Here is an 18,372-nt window from a genome sequence, read left to right as displayed (position 1 = left end):
ATCCAAGACAAGAGACAGGACATTTCCATCACCCAAACAGTTCTTTGCGCCCCCTTCTCATCACAAAACTTTAAAAAATGAGTTGTTGAAAGCACTAGAATTGGCAGGAAAATACCAGAGAACATAATTAGAACAGAGAACCTAAAGAACAGAATTGGCAGAGAAAATGCCAGAGAAATAATACCAGAGAACACTGATGATTATGATTTTTTTATATGCATTTTACTTCAGACTAGTAGTCGGTCTAGTGTTACTGCTGAAGTCACTGGATATATGGAGATGTTAATGTGGTATGTCATATTTTCTTTTGATGACAAGCTTGCTTTTCATTCATTGTTTATTCCATTTTACTTATCTACACTGGTAATAAAATTGTCCTTTCAAATATAATGCAAACGAAAATCATGTACAAACCATTATTTGTCAAACTATATCAACTGTTAAATTAGAAGTATTTAGTATTTGAATATTTATTATTATTTTTCTTCGCATTTAATAAGTGAATAAAAATTCAAGTGGGTAGGGTCAGAGAAAAGGTGAAAAGTCATTTTTAAACCATATCTATTCCGTCTGCATGATTCTGATTTTTTTTAAAGGTAAAGGGGTTTATAACTTAAAATCAAATGGACACTTTGGGATTATTAAAGATTTTCATTATCCTTGCTATCCTATTTCCCATTACTACAGAAAAATCGAAAGTCACATTTTCATGACTGTAACTAAAGGCTAGCTGTAACAGCGACTTTTTAGTTGTGAGCACCTGTTTTCCATGAACTTTCTCTGACTCCCTGGCTGGCACGTTCTGTGATGAAGAGTCCAAGTTTGGGCCACTACTGTGACTTCTGGTCTGAGGCTTCTTATCCCCTTGGCCTTGGTCACCGCCAGCCACCTGTATCAGTCAGTCTCTTTCCCTCATCCACAGAGAAAGTTGATAAATTAAAAGTGGAGAAAAACTCAGTTCTCACGATTTGATATGAGATTGAGATGATTCATGTAAACACTTAACATAGGAATTGACACATACTTAACATTCAGAATTGCTGGGTTTTGTCATTGTTTTCATCATTATTACCAATATTTGATTAATGACCAATTTTAATTTAATTGCAGCTGACTTTCTAGAAAGAAAATTTTAAAACAGTATGAGAAAGCTTAATGATTTTAACTTCGGAAAAACTTAATGCTCTTTAAAACAGAATAGTTTAATTTCACCTGCAAGATTCTGTCAGCAGAGGATGCTAGAAGCTCTATTCCAAAATCAGTAAATATATTTCTTACCACTTACTAATGTGCGAAGGTTTTCATTCTTTAAGATGGGCACTAGGGGGCAATAGAGGCTCTTGAGCTTTTGGCAAGAATCCATTTTTTTCAACTGTCTCCTGTCTACAGTGGAAGGAAAAAATAATCTTATCAACAGTATCTTCTACAAATTGGGACTAGTGAAGTTTAGGTTGAGATTAATGCTAGAATAATTTTTTTAAAAAAAGTAATGCAGAAAAATTCTTTATATTTTGTGATTCGACTATCAGAAATATTTATTGTTTTTTTTTTTTAATCTTTAAGCTTTTAAGATTAGTAACAGATTCATGTATAGGATAAAGCTTAATGGCAGGAATATTAAGGATAGTCTGTAATTTAATATTTAAGTCTGTAAGGTCAGATAAAATTTATTTTTCTCATCACCAGAGTAATCCAAACTTTTAAAAACATGTATCAGATCTTGTTACTTTCCTGCTTCCCTTATTATTTTTCTGTCAGTAAACTCTCTAATTTCTTATATTGTTAATAAATAACAAGTCCCTTGCCTTGACCTCTAAAGTCCTCCATGACTTGGCCTCTTCAAATCTTTCTGACTTCATCTCTTTCTACTCCGTGTCTTGCTCACACTGACCTTTCTGTTTTCTTTTAACATCTATGCCTGTTCCATCAGAGAGCCTTTCTATTCTTCCTTCTATGAGGAATAACACTGAAAGCTTCATTTAACTCCCTTATTTCATTTGGATCTTTGTTCAGGTGTTACCTCTCTGACCACCTTATTATAAGTATCCCCACTCTACTCCACTGTTTTTCCTGTTACTGCTTTATGGTACGTCACATTATCTGACATTTTGTTTATTGGTTTATTGTCTTTCTCATAGTAATGTAAATTCCATGAGGGCAGTTACATTGTCTCTTTTATTACTGTATCCCTGGTAGCTTGATTGGTACCTGGCACATAGTAGATGTTTAAGAAATATTTGTTGAATGAATGGCCGTCCTTTGCTGTGGTCATAGTTACTCTCTTCCCCCTAAATGTTTCAAGGAAGCAAATACTTAGTCACAGTTATCCTTTAGAAACTCAAGAGTCAATATTCCATCCTCACATTTCCAGGCTAGTCCTGCTGCAGTTTCCTTGTGAAAAGACTGCCACACATTTTAAGCTCCCATTGCCAGGTGGGCTTTTGTATCTTCTCAGATTGCTTCCAGGAACAGCACCTAGAGTGGGTTCTTTCTGCCTCTGAGCAGTGGTTTTTATTTTGTTCAACAAACATTTTGTGTAAGTGCAATGTGAATGAGAACTGCTAGTATGGACCATTTTCTTTATTCGCACTAATTGTTATATAGTGGGGAAGATGGACTGGTTTATGCAGATAATACAAAGCATAATTTAAGTACAACAAGGAAGGCAGAAGGGCACTTTGTATATCTGACAGTTTGATTGTAGTCTCCTCAATTACAGGTTGTTTTGACATATAAGTATTCAGCATTAAACTCTGGTAAATCAGAGTTTAATGTCAGTACTATGTCAGAACTATGTCAGTACAATATATATATAGTGAATTGCAAATCTAGCAGATGTAAGTAAACTTTTAAGTCTGTGGAAGTGATGTTAAGGATGTCCTTCACTCTTCCCAAAGCAATTGTCAAATGAGGATCTAATATTGAGTTACCAGCTCTTAATTGAAAAAGAGAAAATTTGGCAAGGGTGATAAATGATTTGAATATCATAGGATTAAGAGCCTTTGAGAAAATTGATGAAGCCCTTGAATATTTTTTTTGCAAAAACATCCCTCTTAATAATCCCACAAATATTCTGAGATTTGATGCAGTTATGACTTAAATTTTGTTAAAGATTTGTATCTACAAATTTAAATTTAATTTTGAAGTATTGTAATTAAACCTTTTTTGATGCTCCCTGTTCTGTGACAATTTGGATATCCTTTTCAATTGACTACTACTTTTCTAGAATCATGAAAAAATATTATGTTCTTGTATCTTTTACCAATTCTTATAGCCATATACTTTATCCACAGAACCCTTGTTCATTTTTCCAAAGAACCCTTTGGCACATCTACTTCTTCTCAAAACTCTTTTTCCTTTATGCAAGAATATTTACTATTCTCAGTACTTCCTGTGAGGTAACGAAATCCTCCTCCTCTTTTTTTCCCTGCTATATCAGCTCATAACAATGATTTTTCCCCTCATACTTTATGTTTTTGATCTTCAGTTTAGAGAGTGAATTATTCACACTTCATAGTTCTATTAATACTATTGGCCCTTCCAAAGTCTTTAACTTGTTTATCTATGTGGAATCCTCCTCTTTTTTCATCTTTTTGCTTTCATTTTTCTTTTCTTTCCAGTACCTTATATCTTCCTACATATGCCTTACCTGTTGGCTCTGTTCCACTCATGTTTCATTTTACCTTAAAGCTTTTTTTTTAATACCAAATACAGTGTAATTAAAAAGTTTTCCCTTCATTTTTTACTCTCAGTTTATTATTTTAAAATTTTACTTTGGGTTGCTTTACTTATTGATCTCATTTTGTTTTCTTCTGCCTTCCCACTACAAAGTATCCTTAAGAATGAAGGTTGTAGAAAAGGCACATTTGTTTTACAGTTTAGTAGGTATACACACAGTATTTGAAAGTAAAATAGTTCCCTTTATCTTTCACTCCTTCTATTTACATGAGTAAAAGTGGAAGATTTGCATATGTCAGTTTGGAAAAAGATTTCTTAATGCTTTAATCTTAAAATTTTTAAAAGTACTGTAAAGAATTTTTACAAAATCGTGACTATTTACTAAAATTGATATAACTTATCTTTTAATGGAATTAGGTTCTTTCCTGTTACCATGACTATAAAGTTTACATTTGAATAAATTTTATATTTTTAAGTACAAAATTGATAGAATAGCATATGACTACACATTAAAGCAGCATTAACACAACTTACTTTTTAAAAATTTTATATGCCTCGGTCCTTATTTGGAAAGACATTTTGTTCACAGTATTTTTCCTGAGTGCTAGAAGTGCAGCTAATTGTGAATTTGAAATAAGACCAGGACCAAGATGATTCACATAGCCTACCAGGCAGTTGTTGGATGGTAACTTTGCCATTTCACTACTGATCTAGATTGGACTCAGGGAATCTATTCACTTCTGCATCCCATAGAGCCTTTCAGACTATAAATGAGAATTAAATTTTTTTGTTTGTTTACTAAATGAAGTACTGGCACAGTCTCGATTTTTATTATAAAAAGTGGTGCTCCAATAAACCAGAAATTACTGTTAAGCCACAGTTCTTTCTCTGCAGTCTCCTTTTGTTTGATTAATGAAGAAATAAACAGATGCTCAAATCTAGAACCAAACAATAATACTGACAGTGGATACTTCCTTGGTGCAGCAATGTTTTAAGCCAGGGGTCCCTAACTACTGGGCCGCAGACCAGTACTGGTTCGTGGCCTGTTAGGAACCGGGCTGCACAGCAGGAGGTGAGTGTCGTGAGCCAGCTTCATCTGCATTTGCAGCCACTCCCCAGCCCTAGCATCACCGCCTCAGCTCCACCTCAGATCATCAGGTATTAGATTCTCATAGGAGTACCTGTCCCTGATGCCAAAAAGGTTGGGGACTTCTGTTCTAAGCACTTAAAGTGAAATAATGAATTTCATTTAATCCTCCTAGTACTACTGTCCTATGTTGACAGATAAGGAAACTGACACTCAGAGATGCTAAGTAACTTCCCCAAGGCCACCCAGTAGCAAACAGTGGAGCCAGGTTTCCCATCTAGGGAATCTATTCCAGAATGCATGAACTTAACCATTATGCCCTCCTTTACCACTAGTTGTGACCTGTCCTGCTTCTCAGGGTCGTCTCTTGCCTCTCTCCTACACTAGCCTCATGCCCTATTCATTCAAACTATGAACAGTCTTTGAACATAACTCTTTCATGCATTCCAACATGCTTTTCCTTCTGTCTGGACCTTGGCCAATACTTAGTACAATTCCGTTCACTTGATAGTCTGTGTAAGCAATGACCCTTGTGGGTACACTGTGGCAAACCTGTCTTATTCATCGAGAAAGAACCTTTTCATTTTTCAGGATCTAGCTTTTCTCCTGACCAACAAAAACAGTGTTGAATACCTTCTCCATGTGCTACTTCTGTATTAGTTGTATTCCTCTATTATTTTGTGGTTTTTATAACAGCCTTATTGAGATATAATTCGTATTTGGTAGGTTGAATATGAAAACTTTTGCTTCTCACATCACTCTTTACTGTGCATACAGATCTCCTGGAGACTTTATTAAAAAGCAGATTCTGGGGAAAGGTCTGGGGAAAGGCTTGAAATTCTGAATTTCTAACAAGTTCTTGGGTGATGTCCCTAGTTGTTTCATCTGTGGACCACAGTCTGAGTAGCAGGGCATTAGAGGACATTTTTAGCTTCTCTGAGACTGAGCAGATATCAGGCTGAGGATTGTATTAATCTTTACTCAAATTATAAAAAGGTTCTTTGTTTCCCAAATGGAACATTCTAACATAGGAGGCTAAGGACTTGAGGCTTTGAGGGGATAATTAGTTCAAGTTGGGAAGATGTGAGAATGGTGCATATATTATTGCCACTGACATGGTAGAGGTGGGTCTTTTTTTAGGAATAGGGCAAATGGTAAAATTCAGGGACCCAGTCTGAGCAGGTGAAATTCTCCTTCTTCCTGTATAAGTAGTAAAAGAAAGCTTTCTCTTTAGGGTGGGGGCGACAGAGTAGAATGGAGCAGTTTTATTATACAGGTTCTAGAAAACCAGCTTCTTCTTAATTCTGTTATAGCCCCCTACCTCCCTTCCCTGTTAGGCTTAGTTCCTATGCTCTTTCATTCCTGCCTGGAATGGTTAATGGGAAGGGTGGGCTCTTAATACATACATGAATGAGTAATAAGTGAAAAATAAATATCACTGCAAATGATAGGAATATTGCTAGGCTCTTTAGTATCTTATAAGAATGAAATTATCTGCTTTTCAATTATATATGAAATTTTCCTTTGTTTTTAATATTTATTTTCCAGCTTTATTGATGTATAATTGACAAATAAAAATTGTGTATATTTATGGCATACAACATGATGGTTCGATACATGTATACATTGTGAAATGATTACTACAAGTTAATTAACACATCCATCACTTCACATAGTTACCTTTTTTTTTTTTTGGTGTAGTAAAACTACTTAAGATCTACTTTCTTAGCAAATTTCAAGTATACAATACAGTATTATGCACAATTGTCACCAAGCTATACATCAGATCTCCAGAACTTAATTCATAATATAACTAAAAATTTGTACCCTTTGACCAGAAACTTCTTAAAACATTAAAGTTTTAAACTTAACCTAGAACAATAGTTTAGTCAAATACTGTAGAAAATTTCTAAAACAAAAATGTGTGCTGTTAAAAGATTTCTACTAAAGGCGGTAGCGAGCCTGTGAAAAATGATCTAGGAAGAGTAACACCAAGGTTTGCAATGAAAAATGATCTAGGAAGAGTAACACCATGGAAGTGAAGAAGATGGAAGTCATGGAAGGACTTTTCAGTGACATGAGGCAGTGTTCATAGTTCCAGATGTGAACAAGTTTAAGGTAAATCATGTTGCCATAGAATATCATGAATTACCTAGTCTGATTTTCACTTTTATAAGTGAAAAAGCTGAGAGGTTCTACCCAGTTAAATGACTTAGTTAAGGTTACAAGTGGAGTTAATCACAGCCCTGTCTAGATTTCAAGTCTTTGGATTAGCAAATAAGAATAAGAGCTGAATTATTAATAAAATTTTAGATTGTTGGGAAATGATAAGGCATTTATGTTCATGGTAGCTTTTGAAAATAAATGTGTCATTTGGTATAAATCCTGTTGGCTTATTACCTGCTATTGTATGACAAATAAGTATAGAAAATTGTGTTTTTTGTGTTTATTGATAATGTCATGGAGTTTAAAAATAATAATATAATTTCTGTTAAAAATATAAGAATGAACTATCCTTTTTGAATGTCTTAGCCCTCATACAAATATAAAAAGTTGTTTAACAATGTACTGCTCTTAAGTCATGTTACTGAGAAAGATTGCACCTTGCATTAGGGTATAAACAGCTTGAAGGTAATTTAGAGATGGTTTGGGAATACTACTAATTGAAAGATTGGAACCAGCTGTGAGAATTAGATGGGAAATTGTCTTTCCTTCCTGCAATATTTTAGACACGTAACTTTACATTTTTGGAGAAAGATTTTAAACATTTGACAAATGATTTATTTTGAGGTTACCTAAGTTTATTAGAGCATTGAGAAGTATTCAGTCTTAATAATATGCATGTGCGTTATATGGGTTATATCTATTAAATGTGGGTTATATCTATTAAAATTTACTTTTATGTGGGTTATATCTATTAAAATTTACTTTTTAGTTTTGATAAAGTATGCATAATATAAAATTTACAGTTCTAACCATTTAAAACATATAGTTCAATAGTGTTACATTATTCTGTAACCAATCTCCAGAACTTTTTAATCATGCAAAACAGAAACTTTATACATCAGAGTTCAACAACCTCTATTTTCCCCCTTCCCCTAACCCTGGCAACCACTATTCTGCTTCCTGTTTTCATGAATTTGACTACTCTGCGTACCTCCTATAAGTGGAATCATACAGTTTTTGTGTTCTTGTGACTGGCCTATTTCACTTAGCATAATGTTCTTTAGGTTTATCCATATTGTAACATGTATCAGGATTTCTTTCCTTTTTAAGACTGAATAATATTCCATTGTATGTAGACCACATTTTGTTTATCAGTTTATATATTGCTGGGCACTCGGGTTGTTTATACCGTTTGACTGTTGTGATTAATGCTGCTATGAATGTGGTGGGTGTACAAACATCTCCTCAAGATCTTGCTTTCAGTTCTTTTGGTTATATAATCACAAGTGGAATTGCTGGCTCATATAGTAATTCTATTTTTATTTTTTTGAGAAACCACCATACTGTTTTCCATAGCAGCTGCACCATTTCCCTTGAGCAGTGCATAAGGGTTCCATTTTCTTTACATCCTCGCCAACTTCTTTTTTCTTTTCTTTTTAACAATAATAGCCATCCTAAGTGCGTGTGAAGTGATATCTCATTGTGGGTTTGATTTGTATTTGTTTCCCTAATGATTAGTGATGTTGAGTGTCTTTTCATATGCTTGTTTGTCATCTGCGTATGTTCTTTGGAGAAATGTCTATTCAAATGGTTTGCTAATTTTCAAATTGGGTCGTTTGGTTTTCGGTGTTAAATTGTAGGAATTTTTTATATATTCTGAATGTCAACTCCTGATCAGATACATGATTTGAAAAATATTTCTCCCATTCTGTAGGTTGCCTTTTTGCTGTGTTGATTTTTGTCTTTTGATGCACAGAATATCTTGGTGATGTTTTGAAAACTCAAATCTTATAAAATTACAATGACTCAGAGCTTAAATTTCAGATTTTTGGCCTTATATACAATCTGGCTCCTAACTAATTCTCTGAGTTATATATACATTTTATACATATATACTCACAACACATACCCGCTTTCCTTCTTTCCTGTCCAGCAATTTAAACTGTCGCCATGCAAAAGTATTTGCAGTTCAGAAAGTATCGAGATTCATCTTATTGTCTCCTAGATGTCTTCCACATTCACTTAGGGGACCTCTGTTTTTCCGAAGACATCTCAAACATCTCTTTTTAATCACCCTCTACTTCCCCAGGCACAGTGGAATTGAACATTGATCCTTGTGTATTCTTCTGTCATAGCATCTGCAACACTTTAGTTTGCCTATTTGTTTACCTGTTTTGCTTTACTGGACTGTCACTTCCCTGTGAGGAGAGTCTTTGTTGTTCACTTATCTTTAGCTGTAATTACTGGTGTGTGGTAAATAATTAACTAATAAATGTTTGTTAAGCAAATTTGTATGATTAGTGCGTGAATGAATAAATGAATTAATGTTTAGTCAGTGATATTGGATCTCCAGAGTTACACTAGAATAAACTCTCCTTCCGGTTGCCTGTGGTACGTTACTGGTAACTGTTTCCAAAGTATGTTCTGAGAGAAGGTAGCACTCATTTTCAAGCTCCTGCTTCAAAGTCCCCATTTTGTCCCTCTAACTCCTAGCCACTTTGTGGCAGATCTTTGTTACTGGGTAAACTTTTTACTATGGGTTGTAGTACCATACTATATATGGTATATGGTAAAAGTATATACGATATGTCAAAAATTTAATTACATTTTAAAATTATGACAACTTTACCCCAGAAAGGTTATTTCTGATTTGCATGTCTTTTGAAAACACCATAAGGATGCATGTCAGATGGAATTGTTTGTGTTATTTCAGATATGTTTGCTATCATTGTTGTTTTTGGGGGTAAAGCAAAGAGCCTGGGAAATAATCTTTTGGTTGGCATTTAAAACCAAACCAAAACAAAAACTGGTATCTTTTCCCCTCTTCCATTATGCCTGTAGCTCTTGTTATGTTCTGGTAATAAATGACTTCATTGAAATCTTGTAGTTTATGGCGTCCCCTGGCAGGGAAATCTTGGAAATATCTTACTGTTATAGCAAATTTTGCATTAAGCCATATTTCAAAGAGTCATTAGTAAAAGTTTTGGAAAAAGAACAGTCACCATCAAATGATATGCTACCAAAAGATGGATTGGTACTATTTTAGATGATTTAGTTGTGCCAATTATATGGACTTTTTATGAATTATGCCCTACACGATTTCCAGTAAAAGTTTGATTTTAAATGTAAACAACATTTATTTAAACATTTAATTCACTCCTAATATAAATACTAAGTTGTTCTGTGTTCTTGTAAGTTTTTTCTTTAAATGTCAGAAATTGTCTATATATAGGCACATTCTGCACTGAATTCAGTGAAATAATATTCATCCCTCTTTTTGGTGACAGTGTTTCTGTTTCCTGAGTGATGAAAAGGTTATTAGTTATGAAATGAGACACAGATTATATAGATTCCTCTCTAAGTGAAACATGTGAACTGTTCTGTTTCTTGCAAGAATACTTAGTTAGCACTTATGCATGAGTTTTTATTACTTACAGATATTGTCAATTGCAAAGGGAGTAGTGGCTTAAATAATTTAATGTAGGGGTAGTCCAGAATTCATTTGTTCAACTATTAAATTATGTTGGAATTTGTGATGGAATATTGATATCTCCGAAATAGGTATGTGCAGCACTTTCCCAAACATAGTAAACTATACAGTAACTTCTTGGTCTTGAAATAACTGTAAACTCTCCAGCAGTTCCTTGGGTTGCTGTGAGGTTAAGTGTTTTTGTTCAGCGCCTCTCGGTCCCTAATCTCCTTCTCCGATCTGTGATAGTAATGGACTCCAGTAATCTCTCAGATGCAAATAGCCCTACACAAAGCTGCCTTTATTTCTCTATAGTTGCAACTTTAAATTTGCTTTCAGTCTGTGGTATAATCATTTGGTCTTCAAAGGTTTTGACTTTTTAAAAATCTTCAACCATCCCCTGACTCTCACTCACCAGGCTCACCTAATGGATAGCACTCGCTCTTTTTAACGGACATAAACATTAATGTTTGAAGGTAAATTAAAAATTACAATCTAATATGATCCACAAGGTGGACATTGGGGCATTAATTCATTCCAAAAGCTTTCGTGTGTGTCTGCCATACATCAGCCGTTTTGTGGATTGGAGATCCAGAGATGATAGTTATATACATAGTCTTTGAGAAGTGTCTGTTTTGCAGTTTGGTTAGGGAGTGGTGGGGAGGGAGACAGGTCAAAAACTACAATATAGTGTGATAAGTTTTTTGATAGCGACAAGGAGAAGTTGCCATGGGAATGCATATAAGGGTCTTAATTTAACCCAGAGTTTGAAATGCTGAGAAATGCTTCTAGAAGCAGATCACATCTGAATTGAGTCTTGAAGGCTGAGTAGGAGTTAGCCAGGTAAAGGGGAAGAGAACCCAAATATAGACTAAGATAATATGACCAGAAAGATAGGAGGTAAGCCTTAGAATAAATGGTCGCTGTCACTTATCGAGCACCTGCTTTGTGCCAAACTCTATTAGGAATAGGTATGATTATCCTTATTTTGTAAATGAGGAAACTGAGAGTCATACCTCTCTTGAGGTTATGGCAGGGTTAACGAGTTGCAGAGCTAGATTTAAAAACTCTAGCTTTTATGTCTCATTGTCTAGGTTATTTTCTCCCAGGGAAGAACATTTTTAACATAGAGAAAATAGCTTAGTAGTTATCATGCTGTTGAAAGATCAGGTGTGCAGGTTAAGTTCTGAAAAGTGTCCAGAGGCATTTATAGTGACCTGTTTATTCATTTAAAAAATATTCACTGAAAGTCTCTTAAGTGCCAGGAACTGTGCTAGGCTTTAGGAATTAAATGACAAGTGCCAAAGTGGTAGAGGTAGAAGGATGGCCAAATGAAAGTGGAGACACTGAAAAGTGTAGTGTGAAGAAGCTTAATTGCAAAGGAAAACCGTGTATAGCAGTAAATACAGGAGAAATTAGTGTGTGAGTATGTGTGTGTGTATTTAATATGGGAAGTACTTTAATTGTTTATATGCAAAGGAGAATGAGCCATAGGGGGAAAATTTAAAATAAACTAAAGAATGAAGAGAAATAGAGACCAAAGGCTGTGAGATTACATATATTTTATTAAGTAGATTGTAAGATAATCTTAACATGAATTTGTAGTGGCCATAAAATTTTGGTATGATTACTCTGCTCTTGGATAATGAAGACTTTATTAAACAATGAAACTTCATCTTCAAATGATCACTGTGACCTCTTATGTTTTATTTTGCATCCATCTTGTCTATCCCTCAATTTTTCTGTCCATACTAGTGTCTGTCATAGCACTTGTTATATTGAATTAGAATCATTGATATCTCCCTTTTAGACCGTATGCTTCTTGGGAGGGGGCATGAGTAGAGACTATAGCTAATGCCACTTGGCATCTGGTATAATCTCCCTTTAATAAATGTTTATTGAATCAATGAATCAGTGAATGACTCAGTTCCTTATTTGTACCATTTTTGAACAGCAGTTCTTGCTTTTTCAACTTCTGTGGGTTAAAAGGTATACACATCTACCCAGTGCAGATTTTATTGTCTGTTATAAACTAAGTACATAAGTATTTTAAGGTACGCCCAAGTACCCATGAAAAGAGGACTTTAAATATTTTGGATGCTGAGAGGGCCTTATGGTTTCATGCAACCTAGAGAGTTTCTTAGGTTTATCTTTTTAGAGATTTAAGATAAATTCATTAAACAGCTCTAAGTGACCAATTATAATCTATCTAGACATGCAAAAATAAGATACCCTAACACTTTTTATTGCATATTTTTTAAAGCTATGTGATAAAAAGCTAGTGATTCAATTTTAAAAAATTATCTTTTCTGTGAATGTGGTATGTAGTTCCCCTCAAATATGTTATATTACTCATTGATGTCATGGAATTTTCCTTTTTCAGAATCCTGTCCAAAAGATCCCTGACTCTCACGAAATAACGCTAAAGCATGGCACTAAAACAGTAAGTTAAAAAAATTTGATACTTAATAACAGGGCTCTTACGGAAAAGTGAACTAATAAGATAACACTTACATTAAGACTGATTGCACAATCAACTGATAACACAAACACTATAGACATTAAGGAAAGATTACTTTTCCGTTCAGTCAAAATAGCCATTGGGTTTCATTTAAAATAGGAACACTTATTATTGTCATTGTTATTGTTGGCTTTAAAACCTCTTTTTCTTTGATATGAGAACATTACAAATGAAAGAAATGAAACTCAAGTATAGTTTTCTTTTTTATGGTGTGGGAAAATTTCTCATTACTTTCAGCTTTATTTCTATATCAGTAAAAGGCCTGAGTTCATTTTTTAGATGAATGTCGAGGTAAGAAATGAACATAAAATAGTCACTGTATCATGCTAAGATTATATTAGATTCATAGATTATATTTTTATATTTATTTGTCATTTAAAGATTTATAATGTAAAAATTTTGAGATACAAGATGAAACCATTTTATCTTATTAAAAATCTATTAAAAAGTGGTAGTTAAATGAATGAAACCTGCTTATAAATAAATGACAGAATAAAATTATCTTGCTTTTCCTTTACAATTAGCTACCTTTTTCTAGATGTCTGACATGTAAAGATGTAAGAAAATATGTTCCACAATGAAGGCGAAAACATCAGTCAATACAAATAGATCCAGAAATGACACAGATGATAGAATTAATAGACAGGGATGTTATAAAACAGTGGCATTCTTCTCACTAAATGTTTTGCTTTTGAAAATACTTTGACTTATTTCACTTAGCATGATTATTTCAAGATGCATCCATGTTGTCCCAAATGGCAGCATTTCATATTTTCTTATGGCTGGGTAATGTTCCATTGTGTATATATACCACATCTTCTTTATCCAGTCGTCTATCAAAAGATACTTCACTTGTTTCCATGTCTTGATCACTGTGAATGATGCTGCAGTCAGCATCGGGGTGCATGTTTTTAAATTTTGGGAGTAGATACCCAAAAGAGGGGTTGCTGAGTCATATGATAATTCTATTCTTAGTTTTTTGAGGAACCTCCATACTGTTTTCAATAGTGACTGTATCAATTTACATTCCCACCAGTAATATATGAGGGTTCCTTTTCCCCTACAACCTCTCCAACATTTGTTATTACATTTTTAGTTGTTGAGTTGTATAAGTTCTTTATATATTTTGGATATTAGCCCCTTACCATAGACGTTGTTTGCAAATATCTTTTCCTGTTCATTTGATTGCCTCTTTGTTTTGTTGATGGTTTCTTTTGCTGTGTAGAAGCTTTTTAGTTTGATATAGTCCTATTTGTTTTTGTTTTTACATTATGCTAAGTGAAATAAATCAGAAAGAAAAGTTGAGAACCACATGATTTTACTCATATGTGGAATATAAAACTGAAAGCAACAAATGAACGACATAAACAAACAAAAACTCATAGATAGAAAACAGTTTAGTGGTTACCAGAGCGGGGGCCATAGATAAGGGTAAAGGGAGTCAAATATATGGTGACAGAAGATTTGACTTTGAGTGGTGAACACACAATGCAATATACAGATGATATATTATAGAATTGTACACCTGAATCCTATATAGTTTTATTAACCAATGTTACCCCAATAAACTTAATTAAAATATTTTAATAAAAACATTTATGTTAGAATATAGTGGCTTTATTGCTATTTTAAATGAATTAAACAATAAATAGTTTTAAATGCCTTAGTTTTAATTTCTATTATGGCAAATATTGATACATGTAACTAACATAAGAAAGTGCTTTTTGGGGTCCTCAATGGATTTTAAGAGTGTCAAGGGTCTTGAAACCAAAGTACCTAAGAACTTATTTTCATCTGATGCTTGATGTTTTATCTATTTTTAAGTCAGACTTTCGATATTTTTATTCTGAAGTAGTGACAGTTTTATGAATTTTTATATTTTTAGGTATATGGAAAAGAATTATAGTCCGCTAGTACTTAAAAGGAAGTTTTTCTACCATTTAGTTCAGAGATTTTTATAACAGAGATTATCATGGGTCTTATACATATTTTGTTTAAATATTTTAGTTTTTTCAAATCAAATTTTATCTTATAAAGAAATATCATTTAAAAAATACTCCAAGTTATTTTACACATCAAAAATCAATTAGAGCTACTAATTGTACTATTAGGTTAACTAATTTCTTTTTGCAGTCCTGCCTTTGCCCTGCATTTATTTCAACTTCTTGGAAATATATCAGCTATTAGGAAGGTGGCTCTTTTGTCTGTTTTTTGTTTTTCTTTTTTTCAACTAGTTATTATAAAAATATTTAGACACTTACAGAAGTATAGAAAATACTAAAAAGAATACCTATATTATTTATCTCTGAGCCTTACCAATTTTCCACATAAGGCCTGTCTTGTTTCTCATACGCTTTACATTTCTAGTAAGCCTCCACATCCCTTTTCCATCTACTCATCTCATGAGATTATTTAAAAGCAAATTCCAGACTTCCTATGGTTTCATCTGTAAATACTTCAGTATGAAGCTCTAAGAGATGAGGCTGGTCTCTCTCTCCCTCTCCTCTTTCCTTCCTTCTCTCATAATCAGAACATCTTTATAATATGTAAATTTTTTCAATAATTATTTAATATCATCTAATCCCATTAGTGTTCAAATTTCTTCAGTTATCCCATACACATCATTATAGTTGGTACGTTCAAATCAGTATTCAAATGATGTTTGACTCACTCTTAAGACAGTCATCATTGTTTGTTATATTCCTAATCTATAACAGTTTATCTGCTCTCTCTTCCTCCTTGTCATTGAAGAAATATATCTATTTCTTAAATATACTTACTATGGTCAGCTATGTATACTATGTGATATTCAACTGAGCAGTTTCAAGTGAGTGTGATAATATAGTGTGGTTTGATTTTTGTTGATTTTTATGTTTATCATAAAATAAGAAGAGTTGTTAGTGTTATAACTTTAAACACTACTTTTTCACTTTTGTCCTTCTAGATCAGTTTGATTGAGCAGTATGTTGACATGAGAGTTAGATTAAAAATATCAAGAGAGTGTTATTATTGTTTACAAATATTTATCTGTGTGTATCAGCATTTTCTCATATTATGTGCCAAAATAATATCGATAACTATATTGAATGCTAGACTTCTATAAAAGTGTTGCTGTCTTCTGATGCTCCAGTTTTAAATTTGTATATTATTCAGCTCTTCACTTAACAAGTGTTCATTTTGCATGGATCATAGCCTTGTTTCTTTAAACAATGTAGTCTCCAGAAAAGCTGGTTCAGTGGAAAAAATTCTTTACAAGGAATCCACTTCCAACTTTAATTTTTTTAGGTTTTGCATTCTTTGGTTCTAAATCATGAATCACATCCACTTTCTTTTCATTCATATAGTGACATAATAGTAATTCTCTTTCTCAACCAAAGAAATCACATCTGAGTCAAGGAGAACATTTTTTAGGTGAGGAGTTGCTTCCTCCCAGGTTTCACTTTGAGCACGTTCTCCAAATGACCCCCAGGAAGTTGGAAACCTCAGGTTCTAAATATCCCTTTTCTTTTCCCCAGGAGGACACACTGAGGATACCTACAGCTAGTCACCACTCCTCCCACCCGGACCCCAGGCCTCTGCCTCTGTGGCTGCACATGGTGGTCCTAGGGTGGGAGTGGAACTTATGCTCTTGAGGGGAGAACAGGTGTAGATAGACAAGCCACAAATGAATTTGCAACTTCAGATTGCATTGTATTGAGATGAACATTGGTGGGGTTAGCCTAATCAGGAGGAGGGATGGTTTTTAAATTTTAACAGGAGGAAAAGTTAGCATGGGCATGGAGGCAAGTAAGTTTATAGTTGATAGCGGATGTTACCTTCTAGATTTTAAAGCTACTGTTTATTTTAAGTTTTAAGATGTATTATTGTTCAGGCGTAAAAAATGACAGTTCTCATTTGTATGCTTTCTTTAACACATTTGGAATACACATCTAATTTAAATATAGTAAGCTATTAATTACATTTCTATACAATTAATATAATTATATAAATATATTTGACCCTTGAACAACATGGGGGTGAAAGCCACATATAACTTTTGACTCCCCCAGAAGTTAACTACTAAAAACCTACTGTTGACCAGAAGCCTTATCGATAACAAACTAGTCGATTAACACATATTTTATGTATGTATTGCATACTGTATTCTTATAATAAAGTCAACCTGGGAAAAGATAATGTCATTAAGAAAATCATAAGAGAAAATACATTTACAGTACTGTACTATATTTATTGATATGTCATCTGTTTACAAGATGAAAAAAATCTGTGTCTAAGTGGACCCACGCAGTTCGAACCTGTGTTGTTCAAGGTTAACTGTATTCTGAAATCAGTGTTTGCAGATAATAATGGAAATGAATATACATTATTTTGTCAGTATCTGGTTTTAATTACAGTAATTCTATTACATTTAATTAGATTTCAAGTCTATTTATTAGAAGAACTAATTTAGAGTAGCATCCTTTATATAAACTTTGATCCTTTTATTGTTTCATATATATATGATAATCACATTAAATATGGAATTCTTTTCTTCTGAGAGGGTGTTAGATCCAGGGACTTCCTGCTCTGACAGAATGTTAAATGTAGTTCAAGAACAGTGGATTACACATTGGACATTCACCTGTAAATTGGACCAGGAAAGTTCACAGGAAAAGCAAATATTTCATGGAGCCAATAAAAGTACTATTATAATTTGGTTAGTCACTTACAAATCCAGCTTTAAAAATAATTGTTTAAGGTAACTATGTTGAGTCATTTAGCCATATGCACAAGATAATAATTTCTACTTTGTCTTACTTTATTGAATAGATTTCTTAAAATTCCCATTGGTGTTACTCACTTTGCTAATTTTAAATTCATGTGTTCTTCATTTAGTGGTAGTTGAACTATCTTGAAAGGTTTCCTCAAAATTGTTTATTGAAAAAACTGAATCATTTGTGAGATTTCTACTTATCTATTAAAGCAACTTAGTTTATCATATGGAATTGTAATGATAACTATTTTGAGTACATAATAGATAAGTTGGGACAAAGCGGCAGATTAGAGAAATTAAACTTTTTCTTTTTAAAAATTTTCCAAAGAAACAGTACTCAACAAAGTCAAATAATATAGAAGGTGATGTCCATTCTCACTTTGCAGAAGTAACAACAGTTGGTGGTCTACATGTCCAATGCCTATAAGATAGGAGGTGGGGTTAGAGAAAAGAAATGTTATAAAAGACTGTAAGTAGTTTTTCTCCAATTAATTTTTTTTTTTAAACCAGGTTTCTGCTTTGGGTCTGGATCCCTCAGGTGCCCGTTTGGTGACTGGAGGATATGACTATGATGTTAAGTTTTGGGATTTTGCTGGAATGGATGCTTCTTTTAAGGCATTTCGATCCCTTCAACCCTGTGAATGGTATGTTTTGCTCAACTAATACCTTCATATTTGAAGATGGATAGATGTCATTTG

At 33.5% G+C, this 18,372-nt stretch overlaps 1 protein-coding gene across 1 annotated transcript in view; it reads left to right on the top strand.

The window, feature by feature from the left end:
• The window catches only part of WDR70 (WD repeat domain 70), a 225,016-nt gene that overhangs the window by 27,284 nt on the left and 179,360 nt on the right, over positions 1-18,372 (top strand). The window contains exons 6-7 of the mRNA XM_039842639.1: positions 12,784-12,843; positions 18,185-18,318. Of these exons, the coding sequence (XP_039698573.1) occupies positions 12,784-12,843; positions 18,185-18,318 (194 nt within the window). The remainder of the gene's footprint in view (positions 1-12,783; positions 12,844-18,184; positions 18,319-18,372) is intronic.

This window comes from Pteropus medius, unplaced genomic scaffold, assembly GCF_902729225.1.
Source record: "Pteropus medius unplaced genomic scaffold, Ma_sr-lr_union100, whole genome shotgun sequence".
In the NCBI taxonomy this organism is placed as follows: Eukaryota; Metazoa; Chordata; class Mammalia; order Chiroptera; family Pteropodidae; genus Pteropus; species Pteropus medius.
This window is presented reverse-complemented; position numbering and strand designations above follow the sequence as displayed.